Here is a 17,341-nt window from a genome sequence, read left to right on the forward strand (position 1 = left end):
CCTGGGGATCCCAGGGCTGGTGAAGACACCGACGGGGTCCGGAACAAGCCCTGCTGTTTGACGAGGTAAGTGTGGGGCCCGGACAGCAGGAAGCCGGCCTTGCCTACCCAGTCCAAGCCAGCTCCATCTTCCCTGGAAACCGCCAGCGAGGGAGGAGCCGGCTTGAACCTGGCTTCCTGATTTAGCAGGCTCCCAGGACGAGGGTGATTAACCAACTGTGCAGCTGGCTCAGCTGCCGCCTAAATGAGACCCCACTTAGCCTGGAGCTTTGCAGGGCTCATGGGCCCGACAGCTTTGCCTCTGCTGGAGCTTGTTTCCAGCGGAGGAGCTGCCAGAAACTCCCGCAGACAGGATGGGCTACGTGGAGAGGGCTACGGGCCGGGAAGGCCGGGGTTTTGTCGCGCACCCCAAGCTCTGGGCCCCAGGAATCTTGCCTGTCCTGAACTCACACAGCCCTGGAAGGCTGAGCCACATCATCTCTTCTGAGAAGAGACTCCCAAGTCCCGCGAATGGTTTCCTGAGTAATTTTATATCTCTTCTTCCAATCCCCTTCCAACAAATCGTGAGTTCCCCGAGAGCAAGAGAAGCAAAATGTGTGGCCAAGAACAGAAGCCCTTTCGGCAAACTTCTGAAACAGGAGAGCCTTCCTGCATCAGACTGGAGAGTTGGTGGCTGCGGGGAGAGTGGTTCAGACAGATGGGGCCTTGGAGAATAAAGAACTGGGAATTCTCCTCCTGATAAACCAGAAAGTGTCAGGGACAGCCCCTGTGGAGCAGGGACAGGAGCCGCTAAAGCCACAATTTGCCCTGGGCTCTCCCCTTACTCAGCACTGGGAGCCCTGGCCAGGCTCCGGGCCAGACTGGTGACTTTGCTCATGAAGGCTGGCTGAGGAGGGAAGACCTGCACGCTCCTCCCTGCTCAGACCACTCCCAGCATGGAGCCTCCCGTGAGCTGCAGGTTGAGACTCACGCTCATTACCCCTCACCTGGCCCAGCATAAGCCCTTACACTCATTCCCTGGCCCCTCCTGTTCTCCTCCACATTGGCTTCTGGAATATCTTTCTAAAAAGTGGCTCTTTGCTTCTCCCTGCTTAAACCATTCAGTTGATCCACAGGGACACTCCCTAGAAGGCCCCCAACTCCTCAGTCTGGCATTCGAGGTCTTCATCTCCAGCTTTTCCACCCCTGCCTCTTCTCCAAGACCTCCCACCCCTTTTTACCATCCCCTAGCTCCACACCTCACCCCCAGACCAATGCTTCACACCCCAACCTCAGTCAGGACAAACTCCCCTAAATCTCCCTGCTTCCCATACCTTTTATTCTACATCTTTTCCATGTCTTTTATTTCATCAATATGTTATGTTGCATCGATTGATTTTCACATAATAACTTTGCATACCTGGGCTAAATTCCACTTAGTCCTTGACAGATCTTGTATTTCACTGTTCTTTTATGCTTGGGGTTTTTATATCTCTTCCAGGACAATTTATACTAACAATCTATGAGCTGTCATTTGAGGAATGACAACCTCATAGCTTGTCCAACCTCAGTCAGGACAAATTCTCCAACTCTCCCTGCTTCCCTCACCTCCCTCTGCACCTTTGTCCCTGCAGCTCCCTCTGCCCTCATTGGTCTGTCCCAACCCTAGCAAAGCCTCCTTAGTTCCTCATGCAGCAACTCCAGCGCTACCTCCTCTTTGAGCCCTCTGTGCCTTGTTCCCCATCTTGTTAGAGCAATTAGCTCACTGGACTGTCACTGACCCACCCCCGTCTGGGAGCCAGTCAATTCTGAGTCTACTTCTGAGTCATCTGTGTGTCCCCTGCGGTGACCAGCACAGGGTCTGACACAGAGTAAGTGTCCATTCCTGTGCACTGCATGCATAAGTGAGGGAAGGAACGTATGAGTGCACAATGAGCCCCTCGCCGCTTGGGGCTCAGACAGGGAGGAAAGGGACACAACCAGAAAAGCACAGCTGTCAGCAGAATGGTCCGTGCTACAGATAAGAGATCAACTCAGCTGTGCTAGGCATGAGGACAGTGGTCTGGGAGAGGCTGGAGTATCAAGGAGGCTTCCCAGAGGCAGTGCCTGGGATTGTGGGAGCTAGAGATGAAGTCAGGGGAAGAGCTGGGGCAAAGGCAGGAAGCTGACGAGCTCCACGTGAGTTCAGGGATCTCTCTGCAAGCAGCCCCCTGGCCATTTGACTAGGATACAGTAGGGGGCAGAAGAGGAGGGGAGGGATGGCCAGGAAGCCATGAATATCAGAATCAGAGATAACCTTGGAATTACTGGGTTCAGCAACAATTTGACAGTCCCTTTATGTCTCTCATGGTAGCTCTTCCAGGGCTGTTAGATTCCTGTAGTGATAGGAAACTCACTAACTCTGGAAATTTATGATTGTTAGAAGGAAGGCTGGAACCACATTGTGGATGGCCTTCTGTGCCAGGCTGGGGGATCTATACTTCATACTGCAGGCAACAAAGACCTACTTGCCAATTTCGTGGCAGAATGATAGGATTGGATTTCTATTTTAGAAGCATCGTGGTAGGATTGGATAAAGATGGTAAACTGACTACATGATCTAGTCTTTTTCTCCTCCTCCAGATCCCTAGAAAATGACATCAAGCATTTTTATGTGAATTAATCTTTAGTAGCACTGTAAAATAAGAAGTGTCCTTAGCAGACCAGAAACTGTGTGGCATCCGCAAAAGTTAAAAGGCAGAGAGATCTAAGGAAGGAGGCAGGACTGGTTACATAATTTTCAGGGTCCAGTATAAAATGACAATATGGGTCCCTTTGTTCAACCTAATTAAAAATTTCAAGATGGCAACAGTACAGTAGAAAATCAAGTGTGTGGAGCCCTGTGTGACTGCAAAGGACAAATGCCCATAACGCTAGCCCAGGAGAAAGAAAACCCATAAGCTCAAGCCTGCAAAGAAAGGGCTGTGGCTTGGCAGGGTGCGGTGGCTCACACCTGTAATCCCAGCACTTAGGCCAAGGTGGGTGGATCATGAGGTCAGGAGTTTGAGACCAGCCTGGCCAACATAGTGAAACACTGTCTCTAATAAAAATATTTAAAAAATTAGCTGTGGGAGGCAGGAGAATTACTTGAACCCAGGAGGCGGAGGTTGCAAGGAATTATCACACCACTGCACTCCAGCCTGGGCAACAGAGCAAGACTCCATCTCAAAAAAGAAAGATCTGTGGCCAGTGATGGAGGCAGCACAGAAGGAACAGCAGGCTCATGGGTGAAATATACAGAAGCAAAGAAACCTCTTGTGATCAATCATCTGGGCTTCCATAGTAGAGGAGCCAGGTGTCTTGGTCCTCCCCCAACCCCTGCTTATGCCAAGCAAAGCATCTGTCCCCAAGTGTGAGAAAGGATGACTGTTTGAAGGACAGGACACCATGGAAAGCTGAAAATACCCAAGAGGAATAAAGCAGAAGCAACTGGTTCAACTCACACCAGCGACATTTTCTACCTTCCCCAATAATTCGACGACAGCAGGTTTCATTAAACACATATATTCCTATCACTCAGAGATGGGCTGACAGGGAACTGCAAACACAAACTGGCTTATGCACAAATATTACTAAATATTAGATAAAAACCAACAACGTGGAAGGAAGATACCCAACTCAGTGACTGAAGGGAAGAGGGAATTGGACCTGCAGAGTCCTTAAACCCACTTAGTGTCACAGTCATTAGTGGCTGTCAAATTTTAGTATGCATCAAAATCACAGGACTAGTTAAAATGTGGATTCTGAGCCCTGTTCCTAGAATTTGACTGATTCAGTAGGTCTAGGGGTCTAGAAATGTGACCCCCAAAGTCACATTTCCAACCAGTTGCCAAGAGATGTTAATGCTGTTGGTCCAGGGGCCACTCTTTGAGAAGCATGTATCTAGATACAAGGTCATAAACCAGAGTCAGGGGGTGAATGGTAGGAAAAAATAGCTCTCTGGAAAGCTAGAGGCAGAGAAATTGATCAGGGATACCCAGGCAGTGACTGCTTCCTTCCTGTCAACAAGAACGTGGCCTTGCTGACACTAAGGTTGTCTTAAGAACAAGAAGAACCTAGATTGTAAATCATTCCTTAAATAACAGCTCATAGATTGTTAGTATACATTATCCTGGAAGAGATATATAAACCCCAAGCGTAAAAGAATAGTGAGATAACAAGATTTCTCAAGGACTGAGCGGAATTTATCACAGGAATGCAAAGTTATTCAGGATGTGAAAATCAATCAATGTAACATACCATGTTGACAGACTAAAAGACAAAAACCATATAAGCATCTCAACACATGTCTGCAAAAAAAAAAAAAAAGAAAAGAAAATCCAGCAAAATTCAACACCTTTTTATGGTAAAAAATACATTCAACAAACTAGAAATAGGAGGGAACTTCATCAACTAGATGAAGGACAACAACAAAAGATTCATAGTTAACATCATATTTAACGGTAAAAGACTGAAAACCTTCCCCCTAAGATCAGGAATAAAACAAGATGTCTGCTGTCATTACTTCTGTTCAATATTATGTTGGAGACTCTAGTTAGGGAAATTAGATAAGAAAAGGAAATAAAAGCTATCCAGATTGGAAAGGAAAAAGTTCAACTACCTATTCAAAGATGATGTAATCCTATGCATAGAAAATACTAAAGAATCCCCTCCAAAATAAAACTAATAAATGAGTTCAGCAAGGTTGCAAGATAGAGGATCAATATACAAAACTCAATTATATTTCCATACACTTGCAATAAACAGTCTGAAAATGAAATTAAGAAAACAATTCCAGTTACATTAGCATCAAAAAGACTAAAATACTTAGGAATAAATTTAACAAAACAAGTGCAAGACTTGTACACTGAAAACTTTAAAACATCATTGAAAGAAATTAAAGAAGACTTACATAAATGTAAAGACGTCTCACGTTCATGGATTGGAACTGATATTGTTAAGATGACAATACTCCTCAAATTGATCTACAGAGTCAACACAATCCCTATCAAAATCCCCACTGGCATTTTTGCAGAAATTGACCTAAAATTCATATGGAAGTGCAAGAAACACAGAATAGCTAAATAATCTTGCAAAAGAAGAACAAAGCTAGTGGACCCCCACTTCCTGATTTCAAACTTACTGCAGGTGTACAGTAATCAAGACTGTGTGGCATACTAACATATACACATGAGTGGAAAGCACTCAGAGTCCAGAAATAAACCCATATGTCTATGATCAATTAACTTTTGACAAACCTGCCTAAACAATTCAATGGATGAGAGATAGTCTTTTCAATAAATGGTGCTGGGAAAACTAGTTAATCATGCTCAAAAGAACTCCTACCTCACACCATACACAAAAATTAATCCAAAGTGGATCAAAGACCTAAATATAAGAGTTAAAACTATAAAACTTTACAAAGAAAACATGGGGGTAAATCTTCATGACCTTGGATTGGGCAATGGTTTCTTAGATATGGCACCAAAAGCACAGACAATAAAAGAAAAAATAGATAAACTGAACTTCATCAAAATTTTAAGATTTTATACTCCAAAAGACATTATCAAAAAAAAAGTATAAAGATAACCCACAAAATGGGAGAAAGCATATCTGAAAAGGGTCTGGTGTCCAGAATTCATTAAAGAACCCTTACAACTCAACAATAAAAAGACAAATAACCCAAATTTTAAATTGGCAAAAGATTTCAGTAGACATTTCCCCAAAGGAGATAAACAAACGATGAATAAGCACATGAAAAGATACTCAACATCATTAGTCATTAGAGAAATGAAGATCAAAACCACAATGAGACATCACTTCACACCTACTAGGATGGCCATATCCAAAAAGGCAGCCAGTATCAAGGGTTGGCAAGGATGCAGAGAAATTGGAACCTTTTTACATTACTGGTGGAAATGTAAAGTGGGGCAGCTACTTTGGAAATGAATTTGGCAGTTCTTCAAAAAGTTAAACAGAATTACCATATGATATGGCAATTCCACTCCTATGTATATCAGCAAGATAATCGAAAACATATCCACACAAAAACTTGCATATGAATACTTATAGCAGCATTATTCGTAATAGCCAAAAAGTAGAAACAACTCACATGTCCATCAACTGGGATAAATGAGACATGGCTTATCCATACAATGGAGTCATACTCAGCCATAAAATGAAATGAAGCACTGACTCATGATGCTACAACATGGATGAATCTCAAAAACATTACGCTAAGGGAAAGTAGTCACACACAAAACGCTACATATTGTTTGATTCCATTTATATGAAATACCAAGGGCTGGGGGAAGGGGAATGGTGAGTGACCACTAATGGGTATGGGGCTTCTTTTTTCAGAAATGAAAATGTTCTTGGGCCAGGCACGGTGTCTCATGCCTGTAATCCCAGCACTTTGTGAGACCAAGGTGGGCAGATCACTTGAGGTCAGGAGTTCAAGACCAGCCTGGCCAACATAATGAAACCCCGTCTCTACTAAAAAAATACAAAAATTAGCCAGACCTGATGGCGGGCACCTGTAATCCCAGCTACTTGGGAGGCTGAGGACGGAGAATCGCTTGAATCCGGCTGGCAGAGGTTGCAGTGAGCCGAGGTCGTGCCACTGCACTCCAGCCTGAGCAACAGAGCGAGACTCCATCTCATAAAAACAAAAAGAAAGAAAGAAAAAATATTATTGAGCTAGATAATGGTGATGGTTGCATCCCTTCATGAATATACTAAAACCACTGAATTGTACATTTTACAAAAAGGTGGGTTTTATGGTATGGGATTTATATCTCAATTTTAAAAAAAGATTTTGGCAAGACCTGCTTCACTTGAATAGTGTTAATGGCAGCGGTGTGCCTCCTTAGATCATTCGAATCAAGATGTCTCCTGCTCTGTGTTATAATCTCACCTATGATCTTTGGCTGACTAATCCAGTCTTAAGTGTGCAGTTATTTCCACCCATCTCTAACCTACCAGAAAACTCCGAAATGTTCTAAAACATGCAGACGGAGACTTTAAAAAATGTAGCATCAGCCCATGCTTCCATGAATTAAGATCAGATTGCTAATCAAAAGAATCAATCAGAGCACATGAAAATGAAAAGATGATTTTTAAAAATAAACAAACAAACCCCAGGCCTGGCGCAGTGACATACGCCTGTAATCCTAGCACTTTGAGAGGCTGAGGCGGGAGGATCGCTTGAGCAAGACCAACCAGGACAACACAGCGAGAGCCTATCTCTACAAAAAATTAGGCAGGTGTGGTAGTGCAAGCCTGTGGTCCCAACTACTCGGAAGGCTGAGGCAGGAGAATGAGACCCAATCTCTAAAAACGAAATGCAATACAGAAGAGCTGACCTGCAGAATGGAGACTGATGAAGAGAAAATGGGTGAGTTGTTGGTTAGAGCCAAGGCCTATTCTCAGAATGCACCAAGGACCAAGAAATATGAATAAGAAGAACAAGGTGACATGTGGTTAGAAAAGTCTCTGGAAGGATAAAACAGAGAAAGAGATACTTAAAGAAACAATGAAAAGAAGGCTTCACAGTAGGGAAAGCGTACAACCAGGTGCGACATGACCAACAAACACCCCCACAACAAACACCTACTCAGAAACATCGCTTGAAATTTCAGAATACAAGGAATAAAGACTTAAAAACCTAAAGGCTGGGCATGGTGGCGAACGCCAGTAATCCCAGCACTTTGGGAGGCTGAGGTGGGCTGATCACTTGAGGCCAGGAGTTCGAGACCAGCCTGGGCAACATGGTGAAACCCTGTCTCTATTTAAAAAGCAGGAAAGAAAACAATTTTAAAAACTTAAATCTTCAGGAAGAGTAAAAACTGTATTACTCACAAAGGAATGAGAATCAAATTGATCTCAAACTTCTCAGCAACATCACTAAATTCAAGAAGGCCATGGGGGAATAGCTGCGGAGATAGTTGGGAATGTGATTATGGAGGCAGATAAGCTTGCATTCAAATGAGCAAGCCAAATAAAGACACGTTTAGCAATGCAAGGACCTAGAAAACTGCTATCCACAGTTCCTACCTGAAAGAATTACTAGCAGAGACATGCTGGTGAAAAAAGAAAGTAAATCCAAGAGGAAGTCAGGGAATTGAGGAAGTAGCAGTGAGAGCTATATGCTATAAAGGGCGAATTTTACTGAATATAAATCATAGCTCAAAATACTTAACCCAAAAAGAAGGAGAAGGAGGAGGTGGTAGGGGAGGAGTTGTCACTGCCAAAGCCGCCATGATGAGAAAACAAAACCCTCCCCAAAAGTAAAACAGCAAAACTTATCATTAAGTTGAAATAAGAATTGACAACATGAAACCAAACGGACAGGGGCCATGGGAGCTGGGGAGTTAGGAAGAGAAGGAAGAAGAAAGGTACCAACGTCCTTCCCTGTTCAGGGGATAGGATAGATAGAGCTACTGACTTAATCCAAACTCTGGTAGAAAATGACAGTTTTTATTTTTAATTTTTGGTTTTTTTTCCGAGACAGGGGCTCATTCTATCTCCCAGGCTGTGTTGCAGCAGAGTAAGCATGGCTCACTGCAGCCTCAACCTCCTGGGTTCAAGCGACCCTCTCACCTCAGCCTCCAGAAGAGCTAGGAACACAGGCGCATGCCACCACCCCCAGCTAATTGTTTAATTTTTTGCAGAGGCGGGGGTCACTTTCTTACCCAGGCTGGTCCCAAACTCCTGGGCTCAAGCGATCCTCCCACCTCGACCTCCCAAAGTATTGGGATTACCGGCATGAGCCACTGCGCCTGGCCAAAAATACCAGTTTTCAAATGTGTGTTAAGACTGTACGTTTCTAGAACTGCAGAAAAAGGAAATATATAAGAAATTTGATTGTGTCAATAAAAAACAGGAAAAAGGGAAGGAGAAAACTGTATTGATAATAGCTTAAATTTTACAGAGAATTTGTAACCCAACATATATGGTGTAGATAATGTATCTATTTTTTAACTCATAAGGAACGTTCACACACACACGCAAGACCGTGGTTTAGACAAGAAAGAATTTCAAAAAGATATCACTTTGGGGTCACATGGTCGGATCATAGTGGAATAAAATTGCTAATTAACAAGAAAAAAAATCTATTTGTCAGGATTCTTGTACACGGCTCTCAACAGTTCTTTGTGTAAAGAGGAGAAACATGGAGGTTTTGAACTCTGTAGACATGACGGACAGTGAGAGGGCGACTTATCCTAACCCTGTGGAATGTGGCCAATATGGCTAGATGCAGCTTTTCTGGGGACTGAAGGTTATACAATTTTGGCGTCCCCTTTTAAGGAAAAGATTATCCCCCCGAAAAAGCTTACTCTTGTAAATTTTACCAAAAAAAAGTAATGGGTAAAAAAGCAAAAAAAAAAAAAAAAAAAAAAAGTAACCTTGCTAGGACCCTCTCTCTTGGAAGGGAACTGTGCGTGTGTCATTTTAAAAACAGGATTAAAATGCTCCTATCTCTAGAATTAGAAAAGCACAAATCACACAAATCTGGAGGAAAAAATTAATGAAATAAAAGCAATGTTAATTTACAAAACTAGAGAAAACGGTAGACAATAGAACTGATTAATAAAAGTAAGAGCTATTTCTTTGAAAAGACCTTTGAAATAGGTAAGCCTTTGGCAAAACTTACTAAGAATGAGAGAGAGAGAGAGAGAGAGAGAAAGAGAAGGATGGAGGGAAGGGGAAAAACACAAAGTACAAAGGAACAATGAGGGGAATGAGAAAGAAGTCACAACTTTCAGAAGTTGATTGCTTTCAACTTGATGAGGGGTATTTCTGGAATCCCAGCGCGAGGGTCATGCTTACTGGTGAAACACTGGGATGTTTCCATCATAGCACTTCAGTCAGGAAGTACTGAGTCCAGTCAGAAAGCCTGCGACCACTTCTGTCACTCTACATTGACCTGGAGATCCCATGCAATGCAGTTTAAAAGGAAAAATAAGAAGGGAGAGTAAATGCTGGCAAAAATATAACTGTTAAGATTTGTAAACAAGGCTGGATGCAGTGCCTCACACCTGTCGTCCTAGCATTTTGGGAGGCCGAGGCGGGCAGATCACTTGAGGTCAGGAGTTTGAGACCAGCCTGGCCAACATGGTGAAACCCCATCTCTACTAAAAACACAAAAAGTAGCCGGGCATGGTGGCGGGCGCCTGCAATCCCAGCTATTTGGGAGGCTGAGGTAGGAGAATCGCTTGAACCCAGGAGGCAGAGGTTGCAGTGAGCCAAGATCACACCACTGCACTCCAACCTGGGTGACAGAGCAAGACTCTGTCTCCAAAAAAAAGAAAGAAAGAAAGAAAAGATTTCTAAATGATGTGATGCTCTAACTAGGAAAAACCCAAGAGAATCAACTGACAAACTATTAAAACCAACAAGAAATGTCAGCGAAGTAGCAATATTTCAAAGACATAGCAGACTAGTAATTTACATCCAGAATATATATGAAGATCTCCTAAAATCCAGTAAAAAGGATAAACAATCCAATAGCATATGGGCAAAAATGGTGTTTAAGAAATTCAGAGAAAAGAAAATAGGATCGGTCAACACATTTATGAAAAGATGTTCAATCTCACTGGAAACCGGGTAAAGACAAAGCAAGACAAGAAAACATTTTCACTCAGCCGTTAGATAAAATGTTGAAGTTTGATAATATCAAATCTGGTAACACATTGTGGGGAAATGGCTAACTTAATCCATGCTTGGTGTGCAAATATACATTTGCACCCTTTTTTGGAAAACCGTTTGACAGTACCTATTGCAATTTTGAATGCTTATACTTTAAACCCATAAAGCATTCTTACAATAATGAAAGACTCCAATGTCTATCACTGCAGAATGGTTAAGTAAATTATGGTACAACTATGGTAGAGAATACTATAGTATAGGTAAAGATAATGAAGTGAATCTATATATATTCATATGAAAAGCTCTCCCAAGATCTTCTGTTAAATGTGAGGGAAGAGGTAAGTTGCAGCACTAATGTCTAATACCATCGACCTCTAGAGAGATACCCTCCACATTGTTCAACTCTGCAAGGAGGTCTGTAATTGAAGGAATAACTAAAGGAGAGACTTTGGTTTTATTTGTTGCATTTGATTTTTTCCAGTAAGGATACATTTAAGAAATCAGATGGATATTTATTATGTTTGTAGAAGCATTATTCATGGTAGCTAAAACGTGGAAGCAACCTAAACGTCCATCATCAGATGAATGGATAAACAAAATGTGGTATATCCATACAAGGGAAAGTTACTCAGCCCCAAAATAGAATAAAGTACTGATTCCTGTTGCAACATGAATGAACCTTGACAGCATTATGCTAAGTGAAATAGGCCAGACACAAAAGGACAAATACTGAATGATCCCACATATGTAGGGTACCTAGAGAAGTCAAATTCATGGAGACGGAAAGTAGAATGGTGTTTACCAAGGGCTGGGGAGTTGGTCTTTGACCCCCACAGAGTTTCAGTTGTGGAGGATGACCAAGTTCTGGCGATGGTTGGTGGTGATGGTTGCAGGGCAATGTGAATGGACTTAATGCCACTGACCTGTACACTTAAGAATTGCTAAAATGGGCCGGGCGTGGTGGCTCACGCCTGTAATCCCAGCACTTTGGGAGGCCGAGGCAGGTGGATCACTTGAGGTCAGGAGTTCAAGACCAGCCTGGCCAACATGGCAAAACCCTGTATCTACTAAAAATACAAAAATTAGCTGGGCGTGGTGGTGCATGCCTGTAATCCCAGCTACTCAGGAGGCTGAGGCAGGAGAATCACTTGAACTCGGGAGGTGGAGGTTGCAGTGAGTCGAGATTGTGCCATTGCACTCTAGCCTGGGCAACAAAGCAAGACTCCATCTCAAAAAAAAAAAAAAATTGTTAAAATGGTAAATTTTATGTTATGCATATTTTACTACAATAAGAAATGTTACACAAAAATAAGACAAACAATTGCAAAAATAATAACAGTATAATAATAATAATATTTGAACAATTGTAAAATAATAGTAATAACAACATGCTTCTGGGTGTTCAGCTCATGCTAAAGGATCCCTTTCCATAAAAATATATATATATATATATACACACACACATATACATATATACATATATACTGGGCCATATATTGCCAAAAAGATAAATACATAACCAAGCTTAAAATAAAAAATGTATGATACACAGTGCCAGAAACAAAAAAAGGAATCCAGAGACGAAAGCAGAAGCTGAGATAGAGGAGATCCGTGAATCCCATGAGTCAGACAAATAAAGAAAGAGGCTCCGGGATCAGAGCCTAAAAACCACACTGTGAACCTCACCAACCTGACCTCAGCCTATGGATGGCAAGGAGCTGATGTGGCACCCACTTTACAGCAGGGACCCTTGAAGGGCCATTCCATCCTTACAGGAACTTAAAAAAAGAACCTTCCTAGCGGAAGCGGCAAAGAAACCATTCACAGACAGTGAGAGAGAAAATTCACACATGAGTAATTAAAACCCTAAGCCTGTGCCACTTCTGGGTGTAGGGTCTAAATTTACACCACCCATGTAGAATGGAAACTCTAAACTATAAATTTAGCCTATAAAATATTCCAGATTAGTGAAACACTCAGGCCCAGCAGGAAAGAAAATAAGGCCGGTCTTTATGAGGACATTTTCCCAACCTAGGGCACACAAGACTCCCCCTAAAAACAAGAGAGAGGTACGTGTGACCAAGATGAGTTCACAATCACAAACGAGAAACAAAACCCATGAGGTACATTAGTGTACACGCACACGCGTGCGCGCACACACACACACACACAGCAGAATTAGCACCCTTGAGAACTGGAGGGATGAGAGCAGTCTGAAAGGGCTGATGAAATATATGACTTAAATGGTGAGGGAGAGAGAAGGTGAAATACAAAACAGAATTCAGGCTTAAAAGGAAGAAGGTCGGCTCCCTTTGGAATGTGTGGAGCATAAGGAGTCTTTAGGACATCCGGGTAGAGGTTAGCAGGAGGTTACCAAAAATGTGAGGGTGGGGCCCAGAAGAAAGGTCCTGGCTGGAGATACAGCAGGGAGTTGCCATGGAGGTGGCTGGAGCACCATGGAGGCAGTGTGACTGACCAGAGTGTCCAGCATGAGGGCGGGGGGTGCCTGGAATGAGCCCTGTGTCTAAGGGCAGGAAACTTGAAGAAGACAGGAGGATCCGCTCTGTCTATGCCACCAATTTCGATTGCATTCCTTTCCAGGAAGCGTTCATGGATCTTCCTTTCCCCAAGACACTTCCCAGAGCCTCTCAGAGCCTGGACCCAGCCTGTCTTACTGTATAGTAACCCCTGGCTCTGATCTGTCGCTTCCACTCTGCTGTAAGCTTCTAAGGAGTGACAAGGCCATCCTGCTTGTCTCTGTTCCCCCTACACTGGGCACAGGGTCGAGCCCCTGTGATGGCTCCATAAATGACTATTGAAATGAATGTGTGTGTTCTGTCGTGTTGTGGGACTTCACGTTATGAATCCACATGAGAACGGGACTCGGAAGGAGCTGGAAATCCAGCTGGCTTCCTCTTCCTCTTACCGTCTTTCCTCTCTTCTTCCCGCTCCCCATTCTGTACTGGGAAGAAACACCACCAACCCTCGGACTCAGGCAAGCACTGCCCTTCATTCAATCGTGCCTGAGCACCAGGAAGCATCTGTGAGGGCTGCCACTTGTGCAAGACTGGCCATGCTTCTCCCCCTTCCATCATTATAAGAATGACCTGCTATCGAAAGCGCTTTGCAAATATCATCTCATTTAATCATCGCAGCTTTTTTACTAGTCCTCCACTCTGCAGATGAAGAAACAGAAGCCCAGAGAGGTGATGTGACTTTTCCTGACCACAAAGTCATGGAGTGGCATGGCTGAAGTTCAAACCCAGGCTTCTCTAACTCCAACACTGCAGCTTCTGGCTCTCTCCTGGACTTCCCGCTATGCTTCCTCATCCCCTGCCCTCCCGTGTGCTCCCAACTCACTCTGCCTCTTGCTCACCCGAAAGCCCTTAGTTCACATTGGGTCTGAGTCATATACTCTTTAGCAGACAAGTGGGGGTGGGGGATGGGAAGGGGATGGCCAAATGGGTGGTACCAATCCAGATTTGTCTTTTCAAGGCTACAAGCATTGTTGTGGGGCAGGACCTAGAATCCATGACCCCTTCTAGGCCCCCTCTGGGTTCTCGGGATGAAGGAAAGAGCAGCAAAGGACCCACTGGCAGATACATGGCTATGAAGACTGGTACGTTGTCTCTGGATTGCCCTTGGGGGCTAGACTCAGAGCCCCCCACCCCTTCTCATGGATGGGACAGTGGTACAGGGCGCCTTTCCTTTCAGACTCATGGTTCCTTGAGCCTGACTTTGTTAGGGCCCAGAACTGTGCCAAGCCTTAGTCCAGTCAGGGAGGTGAAGCCCTGGACTGGGAATCAGAAGACCAGGAATCTGAGCCTAAAGTTGCCACCAGTTTGGGGGACCTCGGACAAGATGTGGCTCCTCTGAGCCTGGGTTCTTTGTTGGTTAGATGGGATGACCACACCAAGCCTGCCCATTTCTCAGGATGGGTGCTTTGGCATGAGGAGAGCTCTGAACCAAGGGGGCAGGGATGGGGATGAGAAAAGGAACAGGGACAGGACAAGATGGTCACCACCAAGACAGCTGCCACCAAGGCAGCCGTTCTTGTGAGCTGGGCCAGGACCATCTCACTGAACACCTCCTAAGAGCATGGCCTTGCCCACTTGGCAACTCTGGGCCAGAGCACAACTGCGAATGACAGGAGCAAGCGAGGAAGGAGAAGAGACGATGAGGAAGAAATAAAGTAGGAGGAGTGGTATGTGGGGTGGGGAATGAGGGATGGAAGAAACCAACCTGAGGGTAACAGGTACAGAGGTTAGCACCCTGCATCCCAGATGTGGTTCTAGCCCTGGCTCTGCTTCTCACTCCATTGTAACATTAATCAAATACAGCCCTCAGCTGAAGATCTCTGAGGTTCAGTTTTCCATATATTAGCTCAGATTTTATGACTTCTTCAGCCACGCTGTCCATTTGCATTTTAAAGCCTTGCCCCATTGCTTCACTGTCAGGAGCCCTTCCTGGATCCCCTCTCCTGCCTCCTGAAAGTCATGCCTCTCCCTTCTGAGCTAACAGCCCTCAGCTTAAGCCTGATGCATATATCTTGATTTATACAGTGTCACACATCACAAGACAGAGGTCTCAGATGAATCACCTTTGGTTGCTCCTGCCAAGCACTTATACACAGTAGGTGCTCAACGAGCCTGTTAGTGATGAACAATAGCCAAGCAGATGGATAGATGGATGCCAAAAAGAATCAGCCTGCTTTGTAGGCTGATCAAACTCCTGGTCAAAACTCTTCTCCAAAGAAAGCCTCCTGGATTAATCCCCAGCCATATACTCCTTCTTCAACAGCTCAGCCAAAGGAAATCCTGATTCTCACTGCTGTCCTTCTCTTTCCTCTTAGACCTCAGCTCCTGTCCTGCTCAAAGGCTTCTCCAACTGTCACCCTCCTTATTCAGATTCCAGTACCAAAGACCTGGCAGTCCAAGGAGCTTGGACCCAGGCACCTGCCATTTATCACCCATGCCACTGGGGTGGTCATTCTATGGACAAAGGAAGATCTTTTGAAGTACTCTGGAGCTGTTCTGCCACAGAAAACCCTACGGAAGTCCCCATGAGAGTTCCTGTAGGTGGCAGAATCTCAGAGATGCTATGAAGGAGGAACCAAGGCAGATGGACTCTTCAAAGAAGACCCAAGTCCCAGCCCCAGTTGCCAGCCCTACACCCCACCCTGCAACACACCTATGTGCACATCCTGGTCATGAGAGAAGCAGAATCTCACCTTGATGCTCGTCCAGTTTCCCCATGGTCTCGATCTGCTCCACAAGGTCATTGGAGTTCCACTGGCTCATCCCAATGAGGATGGCATTCTTCCCTTCAGCCATCTCCTCTGTGGGAAGAAGCAGTGGTGAGCATGAGCAGGTGCAGCTAGGGACAGGTAGCCTGATCAGGAGCTTATGTCTGACAGACATTTTCTCTTATGCTATTTCTTCCTTGAGTTGAGGTGTACCTCGACTAGGTACTGTAGCTAGACAGTTACAAGACTTTCAGAGATTTGTCATTGCAAGAAGGTACTGTTGTACCCTACTGGACCTCCACATGCTACAGCAAAAGAAAGTAACAAAAAGCCTGAAACCCCATAAAAAGTACCATTCCTAGCACTGAGGGCAGTATCTCTTGAAAGTCAGTGTGTTTGGGAAGAAAGAGCAAAACCTTGTCATTTGCAAGCAGTTTTTCCTTAAATTACTGACTTCTCTGACCCTCGATTTTCCCGCCAGTAAAATGGATCTGGCCACAGAGGTGTTGTGAGGATTAAATGAGATAATGGATGTAAAGGTCTTGGTGCAGAGCAGGTGCTCACAGATGACAGCCATGATGGTGATGTCATCACATGAGAAGTAACTCACCACCAGGAGTTGAGTGGATGAGTAACTGGAGGAGAAGAAACCTTCTGGTTCTAAGGAAGCTTTGAGCTGTATGGAACCTTTAGCCCCCATCTGAACTTTATGACCCTCTTAAAGCCTCCGTTCTCTCGCACTCCTCCCCTCAACCCTGTCTCTATCCTTGTTCTTTCCTTGTCTGAGCATAGTGATTCCTCTGGGAGAAACCAGTAGGGCGAGATTCCATAACCACACTGAAAACAAGGCCCTGGGTCCCACACATCGCATACACACATCTGGTACCGTCCCTCGTCCTACAAAGGGACATTTCTTCAAAGACAATCCCTTAGGCACATGTGCTGTCCTCCCCACACTTTGCCCAAAAACAGATGTGCCGTTCTGGTGAAGAGCTTTGTGCCCTCCCTCACAGAACAGACATCAAAGGGTGTTGAAGACAATCTCCAACCTTATGATAACTAAGAACAAAGGGTTGAGATCCATTTCACTGCCAAAGAACTTTACCAACAGAAGGAATCAATATGGTGGATCTGAAGCTTTGGGAGCTGTCCAGAGTTCTGATTCACTCTAGAGCTCAGTTGACCAGACCCCCAGTTCTTGTTAGGACATCTCCTCCTGTCTTATTTTATGTATCTATTTGATTGACTTAACAACAATTATCTAACCGTTACCACACACTGAGATTAGTATAAGTGCTTTACAAATATTAACTCAATTCTCATAACAATACAAAAAAGGTACAATTATTGTTATCCCCATTTTATAGACAAGGAAACTGAGGAACAGAGTAGCTGAGGAATTCTTGCCCAAGGTCACTGGCTAGAGTCAGGATTCAAAACCAGGTATACT

At 44.2% G+C, this 17,341-nt stretch overlaps 1 protein-coding gene across 1 annotated transcript in view; it reads right to left on the reverse strand.

Annotated features, from left to right (window-relative positions):
* PITPNM3 (PITPNM family member 3) overlaps positions 1 to 17,341 on the reverse strand; it is a 101,858-nt gene that overhangs the window by 54,427 nt on the left and 30,090 nt on the right. The window contains 1 exon segment of the mRNA XM_031657221.1: positions 15,877 to 15,984. Within this exon segment, the coding sequence (XP_031513081.1) occupies positions 15,877 to 15,984 (108 nt within the window).

The sequence above is a fragment of the Papio anubis genome, chromosome 17 (genome assembly GCF_008728515.1).
Source record: "Papio anubis isolate 15944 chromosome 17, Panubis1.0, whole genome shotgun sequence".
In the NCBI taxonomy this organism is placed as follows: Eukaryota; Metazoa; Chordata; class Mammalia; order Primates; family Cercopithecidae; genus Papio; species Papio anubis.